This window comes from Mustelus asterias, chromosome 5 (genome assembly GCF_964213995.1).
Source record: "Mustelus asterias chromosome 5, sMusAst1.hap1.1, whole genome shotgun sequence".
NCBI classification, from domain to species: domain Eukaryota; kingdom Metazoa; phylum Chordata; class Chondrichthyes; order Carcharhiniformes; family Triakidae; genus Mustelus; species Mustelus asterias.
The window spans coordinates 22,067,317-22,093,944 of NC_135805.1; the positions used below are offsets into that span (position 1 = coordinate 22,067,317).

Sequence of the window (26,628 nt, forward strand, 5' to 3'; positions counted from 1 at the left end):
GTATTTTACAATAGAAGTGTGCAGCCAGCTTCAGGTATTGGGTTTTCCTAAGTATAAACTAATCTTTCATGGAAATGACAATCAAAATTTGGGTTGACAAATCAGCTCTGAATGAGGCCTTTTTGTTTGTACAATTGTGCCGCAGTCTCTGTATTGCACAGTGGAACCCAGCTCTGCCATTGAATACAAATGTGAACTACATCTATCATGCCAACAACAAAAATATTTAGTAAAGTAAAAGCACCTGTGGATGGAAAAGCATGGTGTGGTCTAAATCTAATCTAAATACGTTTGTGTTGAAGTCTGCAGAGAGCTTCAGAACACTAATCCAAATATTTTTTCTGTCTCTGTTTTTGCCACAATATGCAGCATCTGAACGACTGGAACTCCCAGAATCCAGACTGTCTTCTGCTTGTAATTAAAGAACTGGTGCAGCAGTACCACAAATACCAATGTGATCGACTCCACGAAAGCTCACGACTTATGTTTGAGTACACAGCACTACAGGAGGGGCCTGAATTTGGAGACAACATGGAAATCTATGCAGGAAGAAAGAATAACTGGGTAAATTTGTTGTTCAATGGGTACTAAAAGAGTGATTAATTCAAGTACTTTTCGATTTTAATTTCAGGTGTGAAGAATATCATTGCTCCAGAGCTCTTTATGTCTTTGTCTTCTCCATCTCAAGAGTCCTGATTCTTTTTGACTATTTTAATGTGAAACCTGTATTCCTCATGGTGAAAGATCCATGACTGGATGTTGCTGAAACAGAGCCATGTCATGCTGTGGCCCATTTGTTCGACTTTTTCCTGAATCCTTCAGCTCATCATAACTTGCTGGAAATGCAAGCTGATACCAGTGTTATAAGGAAAACGGGCACCTGGGACCTTCGTAAACCATGGAACCAACAATGTATATCCTTTATCAGTGAGAGTATAAGGAACAGGAGCAGGAGAAGGTCCTTTGAATCTGCTCTGCCATTCAGTACGATCATGGCTGATCTTGGGCTTCAACTCCGCTTTCCACTCCCCATATCCTTGGATTCCCTGAGAGACCAAGTATCTGGCTATTCCAGCTAGACCTATATTCAATGCTGCTGCATCCATAACCCACTGGTGTAGAGAATTCCAGAGATCCACAATGCTTTGAGTGAAGAAATAGCTCCTCATCCTAAATGATCAATCCCTTATCCTGAAACTGAGCTCCCTTGTTCTAGGTTTAAAGATAGAGAAAGAAATAGGCATTTGAGAAGGACCGGGTAAAGAAAGAAATGAAGAGCCGGAATGAAATTGACTTAAGAGTGAAAAGTCAGGAAGGGAAAATAAGAAAAATAAATTAAAATTTGATATTTTTAAAATCTCTAGCAATACTTTATTACTTGCAGAAATGAGTTGAGCAACTTAAATTGTTCTCATTCTGATTTGTGTTGTATTAACTATTATCATAGGGTAGTTAAAGTTAAAAGTTTATTAATCACAAGTAAAGCTTACATTAACACTGCAATTAAGTTACTGTGAAATTCCCTGAATCGCCACAGTCCGGCACCTGTTTGGGTCAATGCACCTAACCAGCACATCTTTCAGAATGTGGGAGGAAACCCATGCAGATACGGGGAGAATGTGTAAACTCCACACAGACAGTGACCCAGTCGAACTTGGGTCCCTGGTACTGTGAAGCAGCAGTGCTAACCACTCTGCTACTTGTTCTCTTAATTACAAGACCTAACTTTCTGTGGTGAGCTTAATGAGCAAATAATGTGTGAATCTAGCAAGTTCTTAATAACGGGGAGGCTAAAAGCGATCTGCTTTTGCTCAAAGCAAACAGCAGCATAAATGGGACAACGCGTTCATGAGATTCACAACTTGTGTTCTATGTCTTAATTCCTTAAATTTGCTGGCTGATTTGCCTTCTTTATCGCCTGCTGCACCTGCATACTTGCTTTCAGTGACTGGTGTACAAGAACACCTAGGTCTTGTTGCACATTCCCCTCTCTCAATCTATAACCATTCATCTGCTTTCCTGTTTTTGCTTTCAAAGTGGATAACCTTACATTTATCCGCATTATACTGCATTTGACATGCATTTCCCACTCACTCAACTTGTCCAAATCATACTGAAGGATCTCTGCATCCTCCTCACGGCTCACCCTTGCACCCAGCTTTGTGTCATCTGTAAATTGGAGGTATCACATTTAGTTCCCTCATCTAAATCACTAGTATATGTTGTGAAGAGCTAGGGTCCTAGCACTAATCTCTGGCACCCCACTAGTCACTGACTGCCATTTGGAAAAAGATGCATTTATTCTTATTCTTTGGAAGCGATTCTCCCCAAAACATTTTAAGTGTCGGATTCATGGGAAAACTGGAATAAATCACGCTGGTTTTTTCAGTGGGAGTTTCAAAATGAATCTCCCACACTGTGTGTACTGGAGAGTGCACTAGTGTAAATTAGTCCAAAAACCTGGGGGTAGGGCCTATTCCTGCTGGAGAGACTGGCAGCATAGTGCTGAGTGGGCCACTGTGCATGCATCGATCTGTCAGTGCCGAGATCGGCGCATGTGCAGTGGCCCTGCCGGCCTCCCAATAGCTGGCCAGCTCAGTCGCTGGCCAACCCCAATCGCTGGCCTCCCTCCCTCTGTCACTCAGCCCAAATGCAGAGTGGCAGTGGGAACCCCCACCGATCATATCCCAGCGGCCCTACTCTCCATCAGGCCCCGCCCCCCCACTTTGGGCCCCAACCCCTTGGCACTGCCTGATGCCTGGTGAGCAGTGCCAAAGTGCCCCTGGGCACTGGTACTTTGCCTCTTGGGTAGTGCCCGGAGGCTCCCCCGGCGCCCGACCCTCTCACTCCAGTGGGATCCGGCCGCCAGCTGCCCGCAAGTGGGAAGCTATACTAAACCCTGCTGGAGTGAACCACTCCTGGTGGGGATAGGGGGGAGATGCTAGCGGGCCTGGAGATTTCAGTCCCGGGCCCACTAATAAGATTTAAAAGAGATGGAGGTACGCATCTACATAATTTTTGCAGCTACGCACTACGGAGCTGACGGCGCCAGAAATCTGGCTGCCAGAGACACACGAAGGCTGTGGCGTCCAGCGGGGAGCCCGCAAAATGGCCTCGGCTCGAGTCTCCCGCCCCACTGTGCTACACAAGTCCTTTTCCTGTCTGCCAACCAGTTTTCTATCCATAAGACCACAAGACATAGGAGCAGAATTGGTCCTGCCTTCCTGACTGCTCTCAGTCTTGCTCTTTCTCGTGCACCTTTTCCCTTCCGGTTCTGTTCTGAGAGTCGCTCTTTCTTGCACTTTTTTAAATCCCGGCTGCACTCTAACTTTATCTTACTTTGTTTATTTTATCACTTTATTTCACTTTGACCTGATTTAACTTAATTCAAGCAGCTATTTTTGTGTAAATTCTTTATAAATGACACATTTTTCCAGCTTAAGCTATTTAAAGACAATCCCTAACTGCAGCTTCTCACCAAACAATTAATTTACCGTTTTCCTGTCACATCACTCCTGGATTTCTTTTTCATAGTCAGCCTGTTTCCCCAGTATAGGTGTCTCTCGCAGGTCTGGCTGTCTCCTCTCTCGAAAGGTAACTGAATGTTGAAACAAAATAAGTGAGAATTCCTGTACATTACTATTTCATTTGTATTTGATCTTGAAGGGTGTTTTGTTTCTGATACAGGAAAATGCTATTACATGGGCATACCTAATAATAACACAAACACCAGAAAGAAGCACACACTAAGACCTTATCATTTACAACATGGGTTACAGCTGGAACTTACAGGCAATTGTATTAAAACAGAGTTTGGCATTCAAAAGTATATTTTGTAAGGTGCATCAGATATAGTCAAGGGTACCACAATTTTGCCAGGCTTTCTGTGGTACTTCAATACCAAATCCATTATCAGTGTCCAGATGCAAGGAATTTTAGCATGTGTCACACTTATGTACGAGTATGGGCAGGGCAGCAGAGAAGATGTCCTTAATTTTGGTGTGAAAAGGCCTATGAGCTTTTCACCTTTAGTGTCTGAAAAGAAACAGAAAATGTATTGATCAAAGGAGAGTTGTTTCTCTCCAGCATTTCTTGATCACACTGGAAGGATGAAAATTTCAAATACATATATATTTTATATGTACATATATATTTTATATATATTATATGTATACTTGCTCCCTGTTTAATGCATCGAGACTTTTCACTTCACCCCCTTCCTGTGGTACCGCTTTCCACTTCCTTTGGGTGAAGAATTTTCTGCTGAATTCTCCATTAGATTTCTTGGTGACCTCTTAACTAGATGGCCTTTAGTTATGCACTTCCTCGCGCGACAGCATTCTCTCTCTCTCCACTCGATGAAAATCATTTATAATTTAAAAAACCTACTTGGTCTCTATCCTGCCTCTTTTTAAGAGAAAAAGAGGCCCACCCATGGTCGGCTTATGATGAAAGTGAGGAGGTGTGGGATAGAGGGAAAGTTGGCCGATTCGATAGGTAACTGGCTGTCTGACCGAAGACAGAGGGTGGTGGTCGATGGAAAATTTTCGGATTGGAGGCAGGTTGCTAGCGGAGTGCCGCAGGGATCAGTGCTTGGTCCTCTGCTCTTTGTGATTTTTATTAATGACTTAGAGGAGGGGGCTGAAGGGTGGATCAGTAAATTTGCTGATGACACCAAGATTGGTGGAGTAGTGGATGAGGTGGAGGGCTGTTGTAGGCTGCAAAGAGACATAGATAGGATGCAAAGCTGGGCTGAAAAATGGCAAATGGAGTTTAACCCTGAGTTGCAAGGGAGTAAAATAGACAGTATTACAGTTGATAAGGAGGATGTGCAGGATATTCTGGAGGGTCTGAAAATAGATAAATCCCCTGGTCCGGATGGGATTTATCCAAGGATTCTCTGGGAGGCAAGAGAAGTGATTGCAGAGCCTCTGGCTCTGATCTTCAGGTCGTCGTTGGCCTCTGGTATAGTACCAGAAGATTGGAGGTTAGCGAATGTTGTCCCATTGTTTAAGAAGGGGAACAGAGACTTCCCCGGGAATTATAGACCGGTGAGTCTCACTTCTGTTGTCGGCAAGATGTTGGAAAAAATTATAAGGGATAGGATTTATAGTTATTTGGAGAGTAATGAATTGATAGGTGATAGTCAGCATGGTTTTGTGGCAGGTAGGTCGTGCCTTACTAACCTTATTGAGTTTTTTGAGAAAGTGACCAAGGAGGTGGATGGGGGCAAGGCAGTGGACGTGGTATATATGGATTTTAGTAAGGCGTTTGATAAGGTTCACCATGGTAGGCTTCTGCAGAAAATGCAGATGTATGGGATTGGGGGTGATCTAGGAAATTGGATCAGGAATTGGCTAGCGGATAGGAAACAGAGGGTGGTGGTTGATAGTAAATATTCATCATGGAGTGCGGTTACAAGTGGTGTACCTCAGGGATCTGTTTTGGGGCCACTGCTGTTTGTAATATTTATTAATGATCTGGATGAGGGTATAGTTGGGTGGATTAGCAAATTTGCTGATGACACCAAAGTCGGTGGTGTGGTAGACAGTGAGGAAGGGTGTCGTAGTTTGCAGGAAGACTTAGACAGGTTGCAAAGTTGGGCCGAGAGGTGGCGGATGGAGTTTAATGCGGAGAAGTGTGAGGTAATTCACTTTGGTAGGAATAACAGATGTGTTGAGTATAGGGCTAACGGGAGGACTTTGAATAGTGTGGAGGAGCAGAGGGATCTAGGTGTATGTGTGCATAGATCCCTGAAAGTTGGGAATCAAGTAGATAAGGTTGTTAAGAAGGCATATGGTGTCTTGGCGTTTATTGGTAGGGGGATTGAATTTAGGAGTCGTAGCGTTATGTTGCAACTGTACACAACTCTGGTGCGGCCGCACTTGGAGTACTGTGTGCAGTTCTGGTCCCCACATTACAGGAAGGATGTGGAGGCTTTGGAGAGGGTGCAGAGGAGGTTTACCAGGATGTTGCCTGGTATGGAGGGGAGATCCTATGAGGAGAGGCTGAGGGATTTGGGATTGTTTTCGCTGGAAAGGCGGCGGCTAAGAGGGGATCTTATTGAAACATATAAGATGATTAGAGGTTTAGATAGGGTGGATAGTGATAGCCTTTTTCCTCTGATGGAGAAATCCAGCACGAGGGGGCATGGCTTTAAATTGAGGGGGGGTAGTTATAGAACCGATGTCAGGGGTAGGTTCTTTACCCAGAGGGTGGTGAGGGATTGGAATGCCCTGCCAGCATCAGTAGTAAATGCGCCTAGTTTGGGGGCGTTTAAGAGATCCGTAGATAGGTTCATGGACGAAAAGAAATTGGTTTAGGTTGGAGGGTCACAGTTTTTTTTTAACTGGTCGGTGCAACATCGTGGGCCAAAGGGCCTGTTCTGCGCTGTAATGTTCTATGTTCTATGTTCTAAATGTGAGGTGATTCATTTTGGTAGGACAAATTTAAATGTGGATTACAGGGTCAAAGGTAGGGTTCTGAAGACTGTGGAGGAACAGAGAGATCTTGGGGTCCATATCCACAGATCTCTAAAGGTTGCCACTCAAGTGGATAGAGCTGTGAAGAAGGCCTATAGTGTGTTAGCTTTTATTAACAGGGGGTTGGAGTTTAAGAGCCGTGGGGTTATGCTGCAACTGTACAGGACCTTGGTGAGACCACATTTGGAATATTGTGTGCAGTTCTGGTCACCTCACTATAAGAAGGATGTGGAAGAGTGCAGAGGAGATTTACCAGGATGCTGCCTGGTTTGGAGGGTAGGTCATATGAGGAAAGGTTGAGGGAGCTGGGGCTGTTCTCTCTGGAGCGGAGGAGGCTGAGGGGAGACTTAATAGAGGTGTATAAAATGATGAAGGGGATAGATAGAGTGAACGTTCAAAGACTATTTCCTCGGGTGGATGGAGCTATTACAAGGGGGCATAACTATAGGGTTCGTGGTGGGAGATACAGGACGGATATCAGAGGTAGGTTCTTTACGCAGAGAGTGGTTGGGGTGTGGAATGGACTGCCTGCAGTGATAGTGGAGTCAGACACTTTAGAAACATTTAAGCGGTTATTGGATAGGCACATGGAGCACACCAGGATGATAGGGAGTGGGATAGCTTGATCTTGGTTTCAGATAAAGCTCGGCACAACATCGTGGGCCGAAGGGCCTGTTCTGTGCTGTACTGTTCTATGTTCTATGTTCTACCCCATCAATCCTTGTGCGGACCCATGCATTTCTGATATCATCCTTGTAAATCTCCTCTGCACCCTGTCCAGTTCCTATATGTTCAATTTAAGATATGATGACCAGAACTGCACAGAGTACTCTAAATATGGTCTAACTAAGGTTTGATTTAGCGTAACCTCCGTACATTTCATAAGGTTTGATTTAGCGTAACCTCCGTGCATTTCAGTTCTACATTACTGGTTTTTAGGAGAGGCTGTATCCTTCATGTTACACCTATGCGCTCTGTGGCAAGTAGGGCGTGACACTTCTAACATTAAAAATCTCATCACAGTGCTATTGGGGTATCCTAAAAATAGAAGTTATCGTAGGTTTGCCGTATGTGCAGGATTGATGCATTATTGATGTTTTAGCTGTTTAGTTATTAATGTCACTGTTTTAGACAGGCGGTTTGTATAGATTGCCTTGTACTGCTGAAAGGCATTAACAGTTTGGTAATTTTTCTGCATACCAGGGAAAATATGAAACTTGTCATGTTTTTAGTACGATACATGTGAGACAGAAAAAAACCCTTCGCTTTTTGTTATTCTATGCTTAATCATGTTATCTAAGTTGACAGTCTATTGCAACTGAGGGAATACTGCATTGTCCATAACAGTCACTGTATTTAAAATTAATTTTAAGTTAAGTATTTTGAGACATTTCTGAGGCACATTAGAGGCAACGTATAAATTTTACATGCCGTGTTGGAGAAGTTTTGTTGTAGCCTGTTTAGATTTGTAGTCTTGGAGAAGTAAAACAAAATCCAGAAAAAAAAACATGCTACTTCCTTCTGTTCAGACTCTTGCCGAATGCCAGATTACTTCCTTTGTTGAGTTGCCAGCAACATAATGTTCTTTGAAAATTATAAAATATGTTTCTGGTCGTAAATGTTTCAAATTCCCTGCAAGTCTTCTGAAACGGGCATGTACTTTTTCACATCCGTTGTGTTTCCTTTGAGCCACATGTTTCCTTCAATCCCTAATAGAAAAAGGAAATTGATAAATTCAGAAGCAGTTCAGAGCAATAAGCAACAGGATTATACTACAACGTTACTAATAGCCACACAAATCAATTCTGAATAGAAACTTTAGTGGTAGTTTATTAACAAACTGCCCCTTGATGATATAACCGTGAAGAATGGGGTCGGTTTCTCCATGTACACCTCTGACACTTAGTTCTACTTCTCTATCATCTTGCTGTGTAGTTTCAATATGTCTATACTGTCGTACTGCTTATAGGAACATTGGAATTAGGAGCAGAAGTAGGCAAATTCAGTCCTTCGAGCCTGCTCCGCCATTCAATCAGATCATGGCTGATCTCTCCCTGGTCTCAAATCCACCTCCCTACCTGTTCCCCATATTCCTTTAAGCCATTTTTCATTATCTGGATTTCAGTCTTGATTTCCCATGGGTAAATATCAATAAGACCAAAGCTATTATCTTCTTCTACCTTGACCACAAAACCCCCTCCCAAGCACTTCTGCCTCTCTAACTCTCTCCCTATTGATATTGACCAATCTATTAGAGTTTTTCGAGGAGGTTACCAGGAAAGTGGATGAAGGGAAGGTGGTGGATGTTGTCTACCTGGATTTCAGCAAGGCCTTTGACAAGGATCCCTCATGGGAGGTTAGTTAGGAAGGTTCAGTCGCTAGGTATACATGGGGAGGTAGTAAATTGGATTAGACACTGGCTCAATGGAAGAAGCCAGAGAGTGGTTGTGGAGGATTGCTTCTCTGAGTGGAGGCCTGTGACTAGTGGTGTGCCGCAGGGATCGGTGTTGGGTCCATTGTTGTTTGTCATCTATATCAATGATCTGGATGATAATGTGGTAAATTGGATCAGCAAGTTTGCTGATGATACAAAGATTGGAGGTGTAGTGGACCGTGAGGAAGGTTTTCAAAGCTTGCAGAGGGATTTGGACCAACTAGAAAAATGGGCTGAAAAATGGCAAATGGAATTTAACGCAGACAAGTGTGAGATATTGCACTTTGGAAGGACAAACCAAAGAAGAACGTACAGGGTAAATGGTAGGACTCTGAAGAGTGCAGTTGAACAGAGGGATCTGGGAATACAGGTACAGAATTCCCTAAAAGTGACGTCACAGGTGGATAGGGTCGTAAAGAGTGCCTTTGGTACATTGGCCTTTATAAATCGGAGTATCGAGTATAAAAGTTGGAGTGTTATGGTAAGGTTATATAAGGCATTGGTGAGGCCGAATTTGGAGTATTGTGTACAGTTTTGGTCACCTAGTTACAGGAAGGATGTAAATAAGGTTGAAAGAGTGCAGAGAAGGTTCACAAGGATGTTGCCGGGACTTGAGAAGCTGAGTTACAGAGAGAGATTGAATAGGTTGGGACTTTATTCCCTGGAGCGTAGAAGATTGAGGGGAGATTTGATAGAGGTGTATAAGATTTTGATGGGTATAGATAGAGTGAATGCAAGCAGGCTTTTTCCGCTGAGGCTAGGAGAGAAAAAAACCAGAGGGCATGGGTTAAGGGTGAAAGGAGAAAAGTTTAAAGGGAATATTAGCGGGGGCTTCTTCACGCAGAGAGTGGTGGGAGTGTGGAATGAGCTGCCGGATAAAGTGGTAAATGCGGGGTCACTTTTAACATTTAAGAAAAACTTGGACGGGTTCATGGATGAGAGGGGTGTGGAGGGATATGGTCCAAGTGCAGGTCAGTGGGACTAGGCATAAAATGGTTCGGCACAGACAAGAAGGGCCAAAAGGCCTGTTTCTGAGCTGTAATTTTCTATGGTTCTATGATATCCACCTCTTTAACCAAAGTTTTTGCACGTTTCCTAATATCTTCCTTAGCTGCACATAATATCTTAGCTGCACATCCTTTTTTCTCATGACACACATTCACAAAGTGCCATGGGATGTGTTCTCTACATTAACGGTGCTTCCTTATAGATATAACTTCAAAAGCACGTACCTTACTCGGACTTTTTAAGCAACGTTGATAATGTACAGAATGCCTTCTGCCCATCCCCTGTTAAAGTCTCTTTGGATAAAAAGATACCTAAAGAGTGACCTGCTTCCAACCTTTCCCTCTATTGGATTAAGGGGAGGTATGAATGGTGGGGGTGAGATAGAACAGTACCGCTACCACTCAGCACTTTTCCAAAGTCTCAGCTTGCATTAGTTGATAGCATTCTTCCCTCTGCGAGAGAAGGCTGTGGATTCAAGGTCCTTTCTCAAACTTGAATACATAATGTAAGTTAACAGTGAATGTAATGCAGTACTAAAAAACTGCTTCAAATTTCCAGAGAACTCTTTAAAGAAAATCAGGGAGATCTCCTGTACCTCCTGTCCAAAGATGTGTGGGTTAGGTTGATTGGCCAGGTTAAAATTGCCCCTGAGATGCGTAGGTTAGAGGGATTAGCGGGTAAATATGTGGGGGTAGGGCCTGGGTGGGATTGTGGTCGGTGCAGACTCGATGGGCCGAATGGCCTCCTTCTGCACTGTAGGGTTTCTATGATTTCTATGATTGACAACATTCCTGTCAGCTAAGACTAGCTCAATGGATTATTTAAAATCTGCTATTAAACAGCCTTATTTGGTGTTTAGAAAAGCAATGATAGGAAAAGTCCATGAGGCCAATGCAGTTTCACCTACATACAGCATCATCCCTATCTCCATTCCAGCCCCCACAACAATCTTTCAGTATTTACCTTAATTGACCAATAAAATTCCACTCAACCTCAAAACCAATCGGGCATACCACAGGAGATCACATGACTGGTTTTGTTAAGCCTTTTTAACCATCTATGCATTATAACTTAACATTATGTCCGTTCAAAAGAGCCCTCCAGCTCCCTTTTGAATTGTTCCAGTAAATCATGGCATGCTGTTGTTTCTCTCCCCACGTCTGTTGGTGTATAAGGCATACTTCAATCTGTTTCCACAGCTCCTTTTTCCTGAAACATGTGGTTAGCCTGTTGCCAGAGGCTTAATGTTTGAAGGCGCCATTCTGATCAAGCATGGCTGACCAGGAGTCTCTCTATTCTTACTGCCTGCTATTGGCGTGTGTTGGAAGGATTTTCCAGATTGATACTCGTTGGCTGTGTTATGGATACACCTTCCTTAGCCATCAAGTCCTGGGTTGGGCCTTAACTCATGGCATGTGCTCTCGACCTATTCTTGAAGTTAGCAACTCTGCAGAAAGTACTTCCTCAAACCTTACCTTGACTCTTGTAACTTATGCTTTGCTTGCTCAACTAACCTATTCAATTTGGATGGAATCTTCTCATTTCATTATTTTAAATATTTCAAGCATATCCTTTTGAAATCTACCCTTTTCTATGGTAAAAATATCTAAGATTAAACATCTACGTTTGTCCTGACAATCAAAGCTTCTTTAAGCTATGTAATTAATCAAGAAGCCCTCCTCTGAACCTTTTCCAGGATCTTTATATCCTCAATTAACCTGAGCCATAAAGGAAGAGAAGGACGCATTTTTCGATATTAAATATTTCTAGGCTTTGCATAAGTCAGGTGTTTGCATCTGAAGAAGAGCGCACACCTGAGACAGCAGAACCTGTCTTTTTATCTTTACAAATACAGACTGATCTGCTGTAGATATATTATTCTAGATGCAGCCGGAAGGGTTGCATTTCTAGTTTTATATTTAATTGTGGGACTTCTAGCAAATGTTGTCTGCTCTATTTCATTAATGAGAGCAACTGCCTTTTAAAAGTAAATAATTAGGCGGCCAAATGGCCTCCTGTGCTATAAATGATTGTATGACTGTGGTTCGGCAACAATTTGGTTATCCTGAAGATGAAGTAAGGCGCCATGTTCTGCTATGTGGGTGGCATGGCGGCACAGTGGTTAGTACTGCTGCCTCACAGCGCCAGGGACCCGGGTTCGATTACTGCCTTGGATCACTGCCTGTGCACGTTCTCCCCGTGTCTGCATGGGTTTCCTCTGGGTGCTCCGGTTTCCTCCCACGGTCCAAAAGATGTGCTGGGTAGATGCATTGGCCATGCTAAATTCTCCCTCTGTGGACCCAAACAGGTGCCGGAGTGTGGTGACTAGAGGATTTTCACAGTAACTTCATTGCAGTATTAATGTAAGCCTACTTGTGACACTAATAAATAAACTTTAAACTCAAGACTCAATTTCTGTAGGGTTTATCCATCTGCTCTGGTGGTGTTTATTCTGGCTTTTGGTTGAAGTTATAGCAGACAGTCCAAGAAAACCCACTTCATTTGTGTTTCTTCTTTGTGCCTATCTTACAGCTGACCCTCCTCGTTCCAAGTTTTCTGAAGTAAAAATAAGATCAATATTGTTTTAGAAAATATATATATATGTATATATATTTAGAAATATATATATATATGTATATATATTTAGAAAATATATATATATATATGTATATATATATATTTGGTCCCTTACATCTCATTGGTGCCTTTGACAGTGTTTTTCATGAAATGGTGATTGCCAGTCTGTGCGTGTGGGAATAAGAGATAAAATTGTTTTCCACCTTGGAAATCTGACCAGCTACAGTTTTCTTTTTCTCATAACAATCTGTTATTTTAAGTGAAAGAAGCTTGGACCGTTTCATGTAGAAGCAAGTTCAAGAAACAAAATAGCTTTCAAATTCACCACCAATTGGCATTGATTTACTGATTTTTCTTTATCCTTAAGAACATAAGTTGGAGTAGGCCATTTGGTTATTCAAGCCTGCTACACCATTCAACAAATGATTTTCCACCTGAACGCCACCATATCTCCATATTCCTTAACTCCCTTAATACCCAACGCTGGAATGCAGTGGAAGTGTAGTGGAGGCAGGTTCAATCAAGGCATTCAAGAGGGCATTAGATAATTATATGAATAGAAACAATTTGTAAGGGTCCAAGAAAAAAGCAGGAGAATGGCACGATATCATAAAATTCTTTTGGAGAGCTGATGCAGATACAATGGCCGAATGGCCCCATTCTGCACCTTAACAATTCTGTGATTGTGGGATTTAGTTAGACTCCCATTGGCACCAATCCAGTAATAATTGAGATTCCTTTAATGATCCCCTTTGCAAGGATGTTTCTACAGTAATGGATGTAATTTATTCCTATGATTTAAACATTTTGTTAGATTCTGCTGTACTTTGTGATCTGAAAACACTGTTAAATTTATTCCTATGAAAATTGTCAAAGTGTAGTAAGTGATTAATTAATATTGCCAAAGCCATTTCAAATAGCTACAAATTGTAGTTATGCTTCATTGCAATAAATAGAGAAATTACAGTCTGATGATTGGAGTAACTGAACAATAATTTGCATTTGTATAGCATCTTTAAGGTAGTAACTGCCCTGATAAGATATGGGATTAAAGCTCAAAAGATCTACAAAGATTGTCCCCTGTGATTCGCGGAGGTGATCAGCCATGGAATGGAATCCAGGGTTTAGATGTACAGTTTTTGGTAATTGCAAATGAAGATGGCTATGGTGGTATAGGTTGAGGCAGGAATATTGGCCAGGACACCAGGACTTGGTTATGAAATTACTTATTCATCTCTGGGATATGGATTTGAATCCAGCCGACTAAAGAGAACTTTTGTTTTAAAAAGGTATGTGCACTTGTAAGAGGCGGTAACAGGCTCAACTTGGTTACAGTCAGCATTATTCAGTGGGTGTCCCAAGTATTGGATTCCAGCTTCTGAAACCAACTGTCCATTTAGGTGTTGAATGTTGCTTAAGTTTGCATAAAATTATCTGTAGGTTGTCTTTGTTTTGTATTTTCATAATAAATCATTTCCTTAATGTGTTGATGAAATGAGTAAAAGTGTACATTATTTATACTTTATCCATTCAATTTGTTTGGAATGTTTTCCATATATTTGGAATGAAAGTTATGCTCTCAAGTTGTGCTCTCACAGCAGCATGCATCAAGTGGCTATACATTCATTGCATATAATAAGTTATTATATGCAATGAATGCATAGCCACTTGATGCATGCTACTGTATTTCACAGCCTTTCTTTGAATGGTAATGGACACATAAAGCTACAATTGAAGGTGATATGATATTTTTTCCTGTCAATTCCACAGACTGGTGAATTTTCCGCTCGTTTCCTTTTGAAGCTCCCGGTGGATTTCAGCAATATCCCAACGTACCTTCTCAAGGTAAAATCCTCTACATGTTCAGGACAAAATCAAATTGTGTACAAAACTGGCACTCTCTTTGGATAAATGCTTCATATGCCATATGCTTCAGCTTTACCCTTGATCAGCCCAAACATCGTTACGTAGTTAAGTATATGTTTTGCAAGAAAACACATTTTGGATGGACTCTTGTTGTGGTGTCTGGTACCAATTTATACCTTAGGTGAGTTGTACTGTGGGGAGATAGAAAAAAGAGGAAACCAAAAGGAAAAGTTTTTTTTAAAAAAGAGGTAAGGAAGGCAACAAAAAGAAAATGAAAGTCGTAAAGAGCAGCCTATGGAAAAAAACAAATGAGTCACTAAGTTAAGATCACTGTTATGTGGTATGTGGATGAATACCTGACCAAAATGTTTCAAAGCAAATGGCAATGTTAAAAATGATCATAACTACGGTATGATACAGTAGCTATAATGGAGACAGCTTATTTTGACCAGGACTGAGAATTTCATATTTCCGATTATAACATTTTCATGAGAAAAGGAAAGAATTCAGCAGTGTGCTGGTATCAGTAAAATATTCTATCATAGCGATAAAATAATGTCTAGGGTGTTGGTAATGAATATCCATATGGCTACAGTTAAGGTTTGCAAAGGGAAAAGGTACGATTGTGAGTAGATATAGAGATAAAATTGGGAAAATGTGCTTCCAGTTCAAAACGTTTTGAAAAAAAAAAGTAATTTTAAGTATTATCAAATAGATTGTGATAAAGGATGTGATCAAAGCTGTCTGCAGGTTTTTCTTTAAAACCCACCCAGTCTGCTTGTCAAGAAGGAAAAGAGCATTGCTGGCTTTTAGTTCCTGCGCATGAAATGTGACAAATAGCAGAACTGAAAGTAGAACAATTGGAAAATAGCAACCACATCTTGGTTGATTTACAACTCCATAGCTTTGTTGAGTTTGTAGTCAAAATTGGAAGATAATGAAAAGGCAAAGATAGAGGTGCTCCTCTGGAAAAGTGTAGTGTTCAGATAGCTAAGAAGAGTTGTGTAAAATAACTGAGGGGAGAAGGGAGGCGGAAGTTGGCACCAATGGATTAACAGTAAGTAGGGAATCTTCAAACATTAGATGGAGGGTACCAAATTGATATATTCCTAGATGAAAAAGAACATTTCAAACAATGAACTTCTGTGGGTAAATCAAAAAATTGAAACAAAACTGAAAATTAGAGGTCTTATAAAATTATACAAAAGAAAATTGTATTATAATATAATGAGGGAGATTGGAAAGGACTATGAGAAAGGCCAGTACAACAAAGGAAGTTGTAGGGGTTTTATACGCATAATAGAGTCATAGAGTAATATAGCACAGAAACAGGCCCTTTGACCCAACCGGTCCATGCCGACCATGATGCCTTCCCAGATAGTCCCAATTGCCCATGTTTGGCCCATGTCTCTCTAATCCCCTCCCATCCGTGTACCTTTCTAAATGCTTTCTAAATGTTGCTATTGAACCTGCCTCAACCCCTACCTCTGGCAGCTCATTCCATATACTGGGTATGAAGGTTAACGGTCAGCTGTAGTTTATGGCAGGTGGAGAATGGGAGGCTAGTTTATTGAAATAGTCTGTCTGGAGGCAAGAAAGAAATGCATGGGGATTTCAGCAGCTGGCGGACTGACAAAGGAGTGGAAGCAAATAGAGTTGGAAGTAAATAGTCTTTTGAACGATAAAAATTAATGAAAGAATATTAGGATTTGAAGGATTATATCGCAGGCACGTTGGGCTGAAGGGCCTTTTTTCTGTGCTGTGTGCCTCTATGACTCTATAAGGTTTAACAGAAAAGAAATTGGTTCTTATCAATTTTGTGTTTTTCTAAATTTTAAGTCACTGATCCTGATGTGTCCACGCCCTCCCAGAACTTTGAAGAAAATCAGATAGGAAATAGTAATCTTAATCCACAATTATTCAGGTCTCCTTAGATATAGAAATTGTGACAGAGGGCTGAAGGATGACTAATAAAACAAATCAATTAGGAAGTGATAGAAGGATAATGCAGTATAGATTCACTACAATAGTACCAATGGTCAGAAACTCTATTTGTTCACATAATTCATAGTATTAATTATGAAGCGTTTTGCTACTCTGAATAGAAGTTAAATATTTCCCCTGGTTAGTGAGTTGATGATCAGGAAGCTTCAATTTAATATTGAATGAGGAGACAAAGCTTTATGCAGGGTTATTCAGTGTAAAAGGAAATAATTGATTGCAGTTGATGCAGAATAATGATTATGGATTGCTGTGGCAAAGATCTGGTTCTGACACAATGGCACTTCAGGCAACAAAGTTTGTTTCATGGCTGTAGTAGTTCTAAAATACATATCAGCATTTTACAATAAATGACAGTAAAATACAATATCAGCTATTGATTTGATTATTGTACAGTAGTACAATATAATCTGCATTTTAAATCATCTAAACCCAAGATTCTTGCCTGCAACTGGATCTGCAGAAAGACAAGATTACCCTCAAATCCTAGGATCAAGACTGTTTGCTTTGGGCTGGCAAGTGTATTGCCCATTTTTCAGTTTGTCCAGAATGCCTGTCTTTCAGGTTGTATGAGAAAAACATGAATTTCCGAGTGGTATTTCACTGCAGTGGAGAGTAAAAGCATTATTAGGTTGCCCATTTTCCTAACAGCAATCCGCTGCCTTTGAAACAACAACAGAACCAGCTTGCATCTCATATTTAAACCCACGTGACCCAATTGCTTTCCTGCTGCTGCATCCTTATGCCCTAAGCAGAAACTTGGACCACTATTGTTTCTCTCCAGTTCTCTTTTCTATTCTATTTGTTGCTGTATTTCTACCACTCACTGTTTCATACCACTATACGTAAATAGAATCATAGGATTCCTACAGTGCAGAAGGAGGCCATTCAGCCCACCGACCACAATCCCATCCAGGCCTTATTCCCATTTATATATGACTTAAGCTAATATGTGACATGAAAAAATATTTAAGCTATCTATATTAGATAGATCAGAATTATTGGGTAAGTTTCCATTTACAGGAATTTGGGGCAAAATTTCTGTGTTCCCACCAAGAAAAAATAAATAGTATGAGGAATTTGTATGTGTCATTTAGAATTCAGATTTTAAAGTTCTGAATTTCCATCAGTAGTTTTGCAGTAACTAATACCCAGTCTCTGAATGTCTGGGAAAATGTAGAATTTAATTTCCATTGTGGTTCTTTTGCTTTTCTGCTGTAACTTCAGCAAGAGTCACACACATAGGAAAACAGTGTGAATGCTATTTTTACATGGCATGCACAACTCTCACCAAAATTATGGCAGATGTTTGCAAGAACCTCTGTAAGATGTTACTGCTGTGCCAACAGTGTCCAGAATAAAGCAGCCCATTTGAGAGGCACGCTATCCACCATCTTAACTATTCACTCCTTCTTCCACAGACACACAGTGGCAGCAGTATATGTTACTTATACGATGCACTCAGCAACTCACCAATTGTCCATTATTCTCCTTATTCATGCAGAATTTTAAATTTTCTACATTAATCTGTTTCTGCCTGTTTGCAATGACTGATGTCACGAACCACGCTGATGTTATCTACGAAGTTGTCCCAACTTGAAACATCGGTTCCTGGTGGTGTATAATTTTGTTTTTGGAATGTTGTGAGGAGTCACATGAAACCCAAGTGAAAAGAACCAGTCCAGTTGTCCTATAACAATTATTAAAGACTATTTACTAAATTAAAGAAAAGACACATACACATGAACAGGATTACAACATGCTAAGACAATTAAGTATATGAATCAATAACCATACGCAGTTTATATAGAAATTATTCCCTTGTTCCAAAACATAGCTACAAATCCCTGAACTCATTAAGACTTCCCCCTTCCCAAATAGCATCCAAGTTAAATAAATCTATAAGCCAAATTCAGCTTATAATTAGCACACAATACAAGGCTGTGGATCAAATTTAGGAAACGTCTTTTCACTGGTCCAGTAAAAGATACTTAAGCTGCCTTCACAAAGGTTTCTGCACTGCCTTGGCTCTAAGACTGAGACGCGAACCTGACCTCCTAGCTGTGATTACCCTGATCACCAATTGCGTCTAAAGCAAAAATTCCTTGCTAATTTATTTTTCTACCATGTAAGAACATAGCTTCACTTCCAGTATTTACTTTGTTTCCTATCCTGTTAACCAACAAGCTTTGGCTGCCAGAATTTCAATGGCATTTGAGAACTTACTGCTTCAACAAGTAAACTTGATAAGAAGATATAACAATGGAATGGGGGCTATTTTGTAGGCAGTGTGTTATGGGCTTTGGATGGTTGAACCAAAAGTGAGTATCTAATGTGAACTATTGAACGTTAATTTTCAGGCTTACGGCTTTGTTTTTTTCTGATTTTGATGAAATCTTAACATGCATTTTGTTTCATAATTGCATTTGATATTAACAACAGTAGAATGGCATGGAAGAACAAAACAAAAACAGAAAATGCTGGAAAAATCACCGCAGGTCTGACAGCATCTGTGGAGGGAAAACTGAGCCAACGTTTTGAATTGGAATTAGGTCATCCTGACTCAAAACGTTGGCTCTGTTCTCTCTCCACAGATGCTGCTGATATTTTCCAGCATGTTCTGTTTCAGTTTCACATTCCAGCATCTGCGGTATTTTGCTTTTATATTTATGGAAGAACATAAATTGGTAACTTTATGCCAAAGATTATAGATTAACTGCATGATGAAGATTACAAACTCACATAGTACTCAGATAATTAAATAATGGAGAGCTTCTGGCAGTACATATTCATTTCAACCCTCATTACAATCAATGAGTAACAAGGAGCCATTTGTTTTGGAAAAGAATCATTTTCTAACAACGAAGTGTTGGGGACTGTTGCAATGAAATACGAGTGATTGTGGTAAGAATTGGCTAAAGATTTTAACTGATTCTGTATAATATTCACCACAGAGGCAGACACAATGCTGAATGCAGTGTGAATTAATCATGGAAAAACACGCTTCTATTTATAACCCAGTTGTAGAAAATAGAATTTTCCAAGCTTTGATTGTTTATGAATATTGTACTGAAATAGTACTTGTAGTGATTCAGAGTTGCTGTTGTTGGGTTCATCTCATGACTTCTGTGTTAGCATGTTACAGACTAGAAGTATACATGCTGTCTGACAGGCATGGCTTTAAGGAATATTGCCTGATTGCTGTTTATTTTGTTTAGAAAAGTTAGGCTGAGTGTTTCATTGAAAAAATCAATATGAAGTAGTATTGCCTGTAGGAATAGTTTGTCCAGACATGGTTTGCTGTTGGGATTGATGTTATAGACCTTAAGTGCACAGACATTATTAGTATCCTTGTCTAGACATGAGATCAGATACCTATGTGGTCATGACCTCACTCATCCTTTAAAAAAAACACACCGGTTTCAAAGGTGCATTTGCTTAAATAATGTAATACCCAAAACACTGGGAGACTTGGAGTAAATACAGAGGATAATACATAGTTTTCAGTGCGTCTGAGACAGCGTAGATTACAAAATTAAAATACCCTCAACCATTCTTAAGGCAAATTACTTATGACAACTTAATTTTGTTATCACTTGATCAGCTCAGGAACTTGCATTTATGCTACCGTTAGACCTTTAATACAGAAGAACATGTGAAATACTTAACTTGTAAGTATGAACAGACAAACAAAATCAGAAAACACCAACTGGACCATTGAGTCTATCCCATTTAGTCATGCATATGGATTGAGCTGAGGAATGAAAAACGGGCAGTCACAGTACTGGCAGTGTACCATAAACTCCCAAACATTCAGAGGAAGATAGAATGTGTAGACAAATCTCTGAAGTGCAAAAACAGTTAATGGTAGGGGATTTTAACCACCCCAATATTAACTGGGATAGATTTATTGTGAAAGGGATGGAAATGAACAATTCTTCAGCTGCAAAATCCCAACATGAGAGGGCGCAGTTCTGGACTCCATTTTAGGGCAATTGGAAGAATTGACAGTGGGGTGCATTTTAGTGGTACTGATCATAATTCAGTTACTTTGAACACAACTGTGGAAAAGGACAAAGAAAGAACAGGACTTAAAGTTTTAAATTGGGGGTAAGGCCAATTTTACTAAATTGAGAAGTGATTTAGAATAGTGGACTGGAAAAAGCTACTTGAAGAAAAATTGGTAACAGACCAATGGGAGGCATTCATGGGGCTCATAGTAAACATGTTCCCCCAAAGAAAAAAGGTGCAATGGCCAAATATAGAACATTTACAGCGAGAAGCTGACCGTGTCGTAAAATCGCGCCAGTCGCGAAAACCGGCACCATTCGTGCTAGCTGCTTTACGCCTGATTTTACGGCATTTTCCCACTGCAAAACGGGCAGAAAGCAGCGGTAAAATCCCACCCAATATCCCTAATGATGCCTTCTAACAACTATAACTGATGTTAAACTTGATGAGCTTATAATTTTCCAGTTCTAACTTGTTGCCCATTGTGAGTAGTAGTATATAGCAAGACCTTCCCTCCAGGCCATAGAGTCAATCCTAGACAGTAGCAAGCTCTTAAATATAACAACTAGGACTTCACTCAGCACAGCTCTCATTTCTATAAACAAAGAACAAGCGAGTTCTTCCCTTCAGGAAAGAAGAAAATTAAATGGCTTTTGTCCATCAACTAGCATTCCTTTTCACTTCTAAAATTCAAATCTATCATTCACTTGCTGACTCTTCCAACTAAAGAAACATAACTATATTGAGCGCTCAAAAGAAAAGATTGGGCAGTAGACTAATGGTGCGTTCTATTACATGGCATGTTTCAGTTAACGCAGTAAATTCCATTATGCTCTGGGAAATGTTAATTACTTATTAGTATTGATAAAACCTAGTAAAGTCAAGTTTATTCATTAGTCACAAGTAGGCTAACATTCACACTGCAATGAAGTTACGGTGAAAATCATTACTGTGAAAATCAGTTTAAAACACTAACGACAAGCACTAACATAAAAGCTTAACAGTATAAGTGATATTACATGTAAAAAAAATTGAGATATATTTGCTTTTCTCTCTAATTAATGAGTTGCACACAACATTTATATAAAATCAGAGCTGTGCATACACACAATTTTATTCATGGTTGCATTTGAAGTGTAATGCCCATAAAAACTGACCCATAAAATTGTGCAAAAGCAAAATAGTGTAGATGGTGGAAATCTGAAATAAAGAAAACGCTACAGGTACTTAGCAAACCTCCCTATGGAGAAAGTAACAATATTAAGGTTTCAGGTTGCCTTCCAAGATAGAATGCAGCCTTGTGAAACTGGGTTTCTGTCTTACATAGCCCAACAGATTTATGATGACCAGCATTTGAAACCAGATTTGAAATAAAGGGTGAACAGCCCTTGAAGGGTCACTTCCCCTAAATTGGGACAAAATGAGATTCCCAGTTAACATTAACAATCTCCAGATTTTTGAGCTGTCTAATTTAGGTGGCATGGTGGCACAGTGGTTAGCACTGCTGCCTCACAGCGCCAGGGACCCGGGTTTGATTCGGGCCTCGGGTCATTATCTGTGTGGAGTTTGCACATTCTCCCCGTATCTGCGTGGGTTTCATCCGGGTGCTCCGTAACTAGGGAGAGAGTAGGACCTCTTATGGATCAACAAGGTCATCTATGTGCAGATCCACAAGGGATGGGTGAGATCCTAAATGAATATTTCTCATCAGTATTCACAGTTGAGAAAAGCATGCACGTTAGGGAACTTGGGGAAATAAATAGTGATGTCTTCAGGAGTGTACATATAACAGAAAAGGAGGTGCTGGAAGTCTTAAAGTTCATCAAGGTGGATAAATCTCCGGGACCTGATGAAGTGTATCCCAGGGCACTGTGGGAGGCTAGGGAGGAAATTGCGGGTCCCCTAGCAGAGATATTTGAATCATCAATAGTCACAGGTGAGGTGCCTGAAGATTGGAGAGTGGCAAATGTGCCTTTGTTTAAGAAGGGCTGCAAGGAAAAGCCTGGGAATTGCAGGCCGGTGAGCCTCACATCTGTAGTGGGCAAATTGAGAGACAGGATCTACAGGCATTTAGAAAGGCAAGGACTGATTAGGGACAGCCAGCATGCTTTGTGAGTGGAAAATCATGTCTCTCAAATTTGATTGAGTTTTTTGAAGGGGTGATCAAGAAGAGGGCAGTGCAGTTGATGTTGCCTACATGGACTTTAGCAAGGCCTTTGACAAGGTACCGCATGGTAGGTTGTTGCATAAGGTTAAATCTCACAGGATCCAGTGTCATGTAGCTAAATGGATACAAAATTGGCTTGATGACAGAAGACAGATGGTGGTTGTGGAGGGTTGTTTTTCAAACTGGAGACCTGTAACCAGTGGTATGCCTCAGGGATTGGTGCTGGATCCACTGTTATTTGTCATTTATATTAATGATTTGGATGAGAATTTAGTAGACATGGTTAGTAATTTTGCAGATGACACCAAGATTGGCATAGTGGACAGTGAAGAAGGTTATCTAGGATTGCAACGGGATCTTGATCAATTGGGCAAGTGGGCTGACGAATGGCAGATGGAGTTTAATGTAGATAAATGTGAGGTGATGCATTTTGGTCGGTCGAATCAGGGCAGGGCTTACTCAGTTAATGGTAGGGCATTTGGGAGAGTTACAGAACAAAGAGATCTAAGGGTACAGGTTCATAGCTCCTTGAAAGTGGAGTCATAGGTGGACAGAGTGGTGAAGAAGGCATTCGGCATGCTTGGTTTCATCGGTCAGAACACTGAATACAAGAGTTGGGACGTCTTGTTGAAGTTGTACAAGATGTTGGTAAGGGCACACTTGGAATACTGTGTACAGTTCTGGTCACCCTATTATAGAAAGGATAGTATTAAACTGGAAAGAGTACAGAAAAGATTTATTAGGATGCTACCGGGACTTGATTTGAGTTATAAGGATAGACTGAGACTTTTTTCTCTGGAGCATAGGAGGCTTCGAGGTGATCTTATAGAGGCCTATAAAACAATGAGGGGCATAGTTCAGCTAGATAGTCAATATCTTTTCCCAAAGGTAGGGGAGTCTAAAACTAGAGGGCATAGGTTCAAGGTGATACAAAAGTGTCCATTTTTTTCACACACAGGGTGGTGAGTATCTGGAACAAGCTGCCAGAGGCAGTTGGAGAGACGGGTACAATTTTGTCTTTTAAAATGGATTTACTCAGTTACATGGATTAGGTGTGTATAGAGGGATATGGGCCAAACGTGGGCAATTGGGACGAGCTTAGGGATTAAAAAAAGGGGTGTCATGGACAAGTTGGGCCTCAGGGCCTGTTTCCTTGCTATAAACCTCTATGACTCTTGACTATGACTCCGGTTTCCTCCCACACTCCAAAGATATGCGGGTTAGGTTTATTGGCCATGGTAAATTGACCCTAGTGTCAGGGGGATTAGCAGGATAAATATGTGGGGTTATGGGAATAGGGCCTGGGTGGGATTGTGGTCGGTCCAGTCTCAATGAGCCGAATGGCCTCCTTCCACACTGTAGGAATTCTATGACACTTCTATGACTCTCGAAGACTTCTGCTTTCAAATGCTATGAAACTAAAGTGGACCTCGTTGTTCATCAGTCTGGACTTAATTTTTCTTAAGTGCTGTGGGTTCATAAAATAGATTTAAGGATGTTTAAATGCAAGATTTTTTAAAAACTGAGCTGAGAATAGTTAAAGGTTACTGACTTGTACCCATTTTGGGACCACTGGTGCAAGCTGCCATACAAATTAACAATTTATTACAATAAGTTTGATATTAATATGTAATCTAAATAAGTTAGGTCATGGTCAGATAAACACGTATTGCGTGACTCGTTTTGTTGCACAGCTAACTTCTCCCAATTAGTGGGATTGAGATTGCACTGCTGTAAACATTGAGTAAGAGCATTGGAATGTCAGTGCTATATAATAATTGCAGGTTATTGCATCATGATGAATGTTTTTCAGACTCTAGTTTAGCCTAGTTCTGCAAAACAAGCATTCCATCTGAACCTTGAAGCTCTTCTATGACTATCCTATTTTTCCTGTAAATATTTGATTTATACAAATGTAGATTTAAAATATACATTAAGAGCAGCATGTATTTGGTGATTCCTGCATAAACACTCACCTCAGTTTTCTTTCTGTTTTTCTTTCACGTATTCAAAGGAATGACTTAAATTTATTGATTAAAACATTGTTTAGCCATGTAAAGTGAATTCCTAATTTCAATCAAACCATTATGTGGACATCTTCCAAGAGATTCTTAGCTTTGTGTGCTAATCATCAGTGAACTGAACACCATACTGAAAATAACATCAAAGGCAGATCAAAGAACATGCCGGACAAATACATGCCTAAGATTAACAAGTAGGCATACAGAAAACATGCGATAATCAGAAGCGAAATATGAAAGAAAAATTTGCTTTGCAAAGCCTGCTGAAAGAAAAAGGCAAGGTCTAGAAAAAAACTTCAGCTTCTCAGAAGGTTACTTAGAGGGGTCAGGGGCAAACTGGAAATAAGTAAAGCTGTCAGTGCTAAAACTAACAGCAAGAAAGACTTCCATCACTATAGCAACAATGGGTGATCAGAATTTTCTGCTTTTCTTCAAATAGTGCTATGAGATCTTTTGTGTCGACTTGACCAGGCAGGTGACCTCTGTTTAATGTTTCTGAAAGTTGGTGCCATCAGCAATTACAATTCCATCAGTATTGTATTGAAATCTAAACTAAGGTTATTTGCTTAAATCCTGATCTAAGATGGTCTCTGACTCAGGGACGAGAATGCTACCAACTGAGTGGGCTGATACCTGAGAATCCTATGGGTCAAAGTCAGCATCCTAGCAGGGATGCTGTTAAAGATATCAAGCCCTTTAAAACTTTTTTCATCTAGAACAATATGATCTACTCTTTAAGTTTAAGTTTATTTATTAGTGTCACAAGTAGGCTTACATTAACTCTGCAATTAAGTTACTGTGAAAATCCCTTAGTCGCCACCTTGCAGCGCCTGTTCGGGTACACTGAGGGAGACTTTAGCATGGCCAATGCACCTAACCAGCACACCTTTTGGACTGTGGGAGGAAACCGGAGCACCCGAAGGAAACCCACGCAGATAAGGGAAGAACGTGCAGACTCCGCACAGACAGTGACCCAAGCCGGGGATCAAACCCGGGTCCCTAGAGCCGTGAGGCAGCAGTGCTAACTACTGTGCCGCCGTGCCGCCCTACCCTACAAATAACAACAGAAAATGCTGGAAATATCCAAAAGATCTGGCAGCATTTGTGGAGAGGAAAATGGAGTTAACGATGCAAGCCATAACCTTTCATCAGAGCTCAATCTACTCCTGGCGGTGCGAGCAAACAGCTGTCTTCATTTTTTTGGGATCTGCTGATTTTAGTATTGATACCACAATAGAGAAAAAAATCTATGGTAGAGACAACCCCGTATCCATATTTGACCTACGGAACTCAAGATGTAATGTAACTTTTTTAAGATTAGCTTGGTATCTTTTATCTGTTCCAAATTGTATTTTTAAAATCGGCATCAACAGCAGGAAAAGCCTTGTTATTGTCTGTTAAAGATTCCAGGGAATCTTGGAGACACTGCATGAGAACCCGAGAAATTTACTCAAGTACACGAGAGTTTAAATTGTATTTCACTGAGTGAAGTATATCTTGTTCCGGCACAAGTCTTCCTCCTCACATCCACAATGGAAACCAGCCAGTAGAAATAAATGGCATTGGACTGAGTGCAAACATCTAAAACTACTTATTCTCAAACCCGATAATGCATCCGGTAAGTACTCAGAAAACATGGACTTTGAGGAAATAAATCCTTAATATAAGCCTAGTTACTCTCATTTAAATTACCACTTGTCCTCATGGGATATGGTCAGCCCAGGCATCTTAAGCTGACTTATCCATTGTATTAGCACAGCAAGGTTTTTCTTACATTGAAGAGACTAGTGCTTGTTTGAGTGTTAGTCATCTTTGGTGACCATTAAATTGGAATCTTTGGAGTTTTGATTTAACTTCACTTGGTTGAAAGACCAAATCTCACCATGAGATGGTTCAACAAATTTAACATTAAGAAAAGAGGCAAGGCCCAAATCAATCAATTCCTAAAATATTTGCCATTGGAGGCGAACAGTGGCTTACTTTGGTTAACTTTTAATGCCAGAAGATGACACCAGTGCAGTCTGTGTCCTAGTTTTGATAATTCAATTCCATGAAAAGAAT

The 26,628-nt window shown here is 40.4% G+C and overlaps 1 protein-coding gene across 5 annotated transcripts in view; it reads left to right on the plus strand.

Moving 5' to 3' along the window:
• Window positions 1-26,628, plus strand: part of babam2 (BRISC and BRCA1 A complex member 2) — a 166,218-nt gene that overhangs the window by 71,381 nt on the left and 68,209 nt on the right. For all 5 annotated transcript variants that reach the window (XM_078212245.1, XM_078212247.1, XM_078212248.1 and 2 more), the window contains exons 5-6: window positions 370-564; window positions 14,272-14,346. In XM_078212245.1, coding sequence (XP_078068371.1) covers window positions 370-564; window positions 14,272-14,346 — 270 coding nt within the window. The remainder of the gene's footprint in view (window positions 1-369; window positions 565-14,271; window positions 14,347-26,628) is intronic.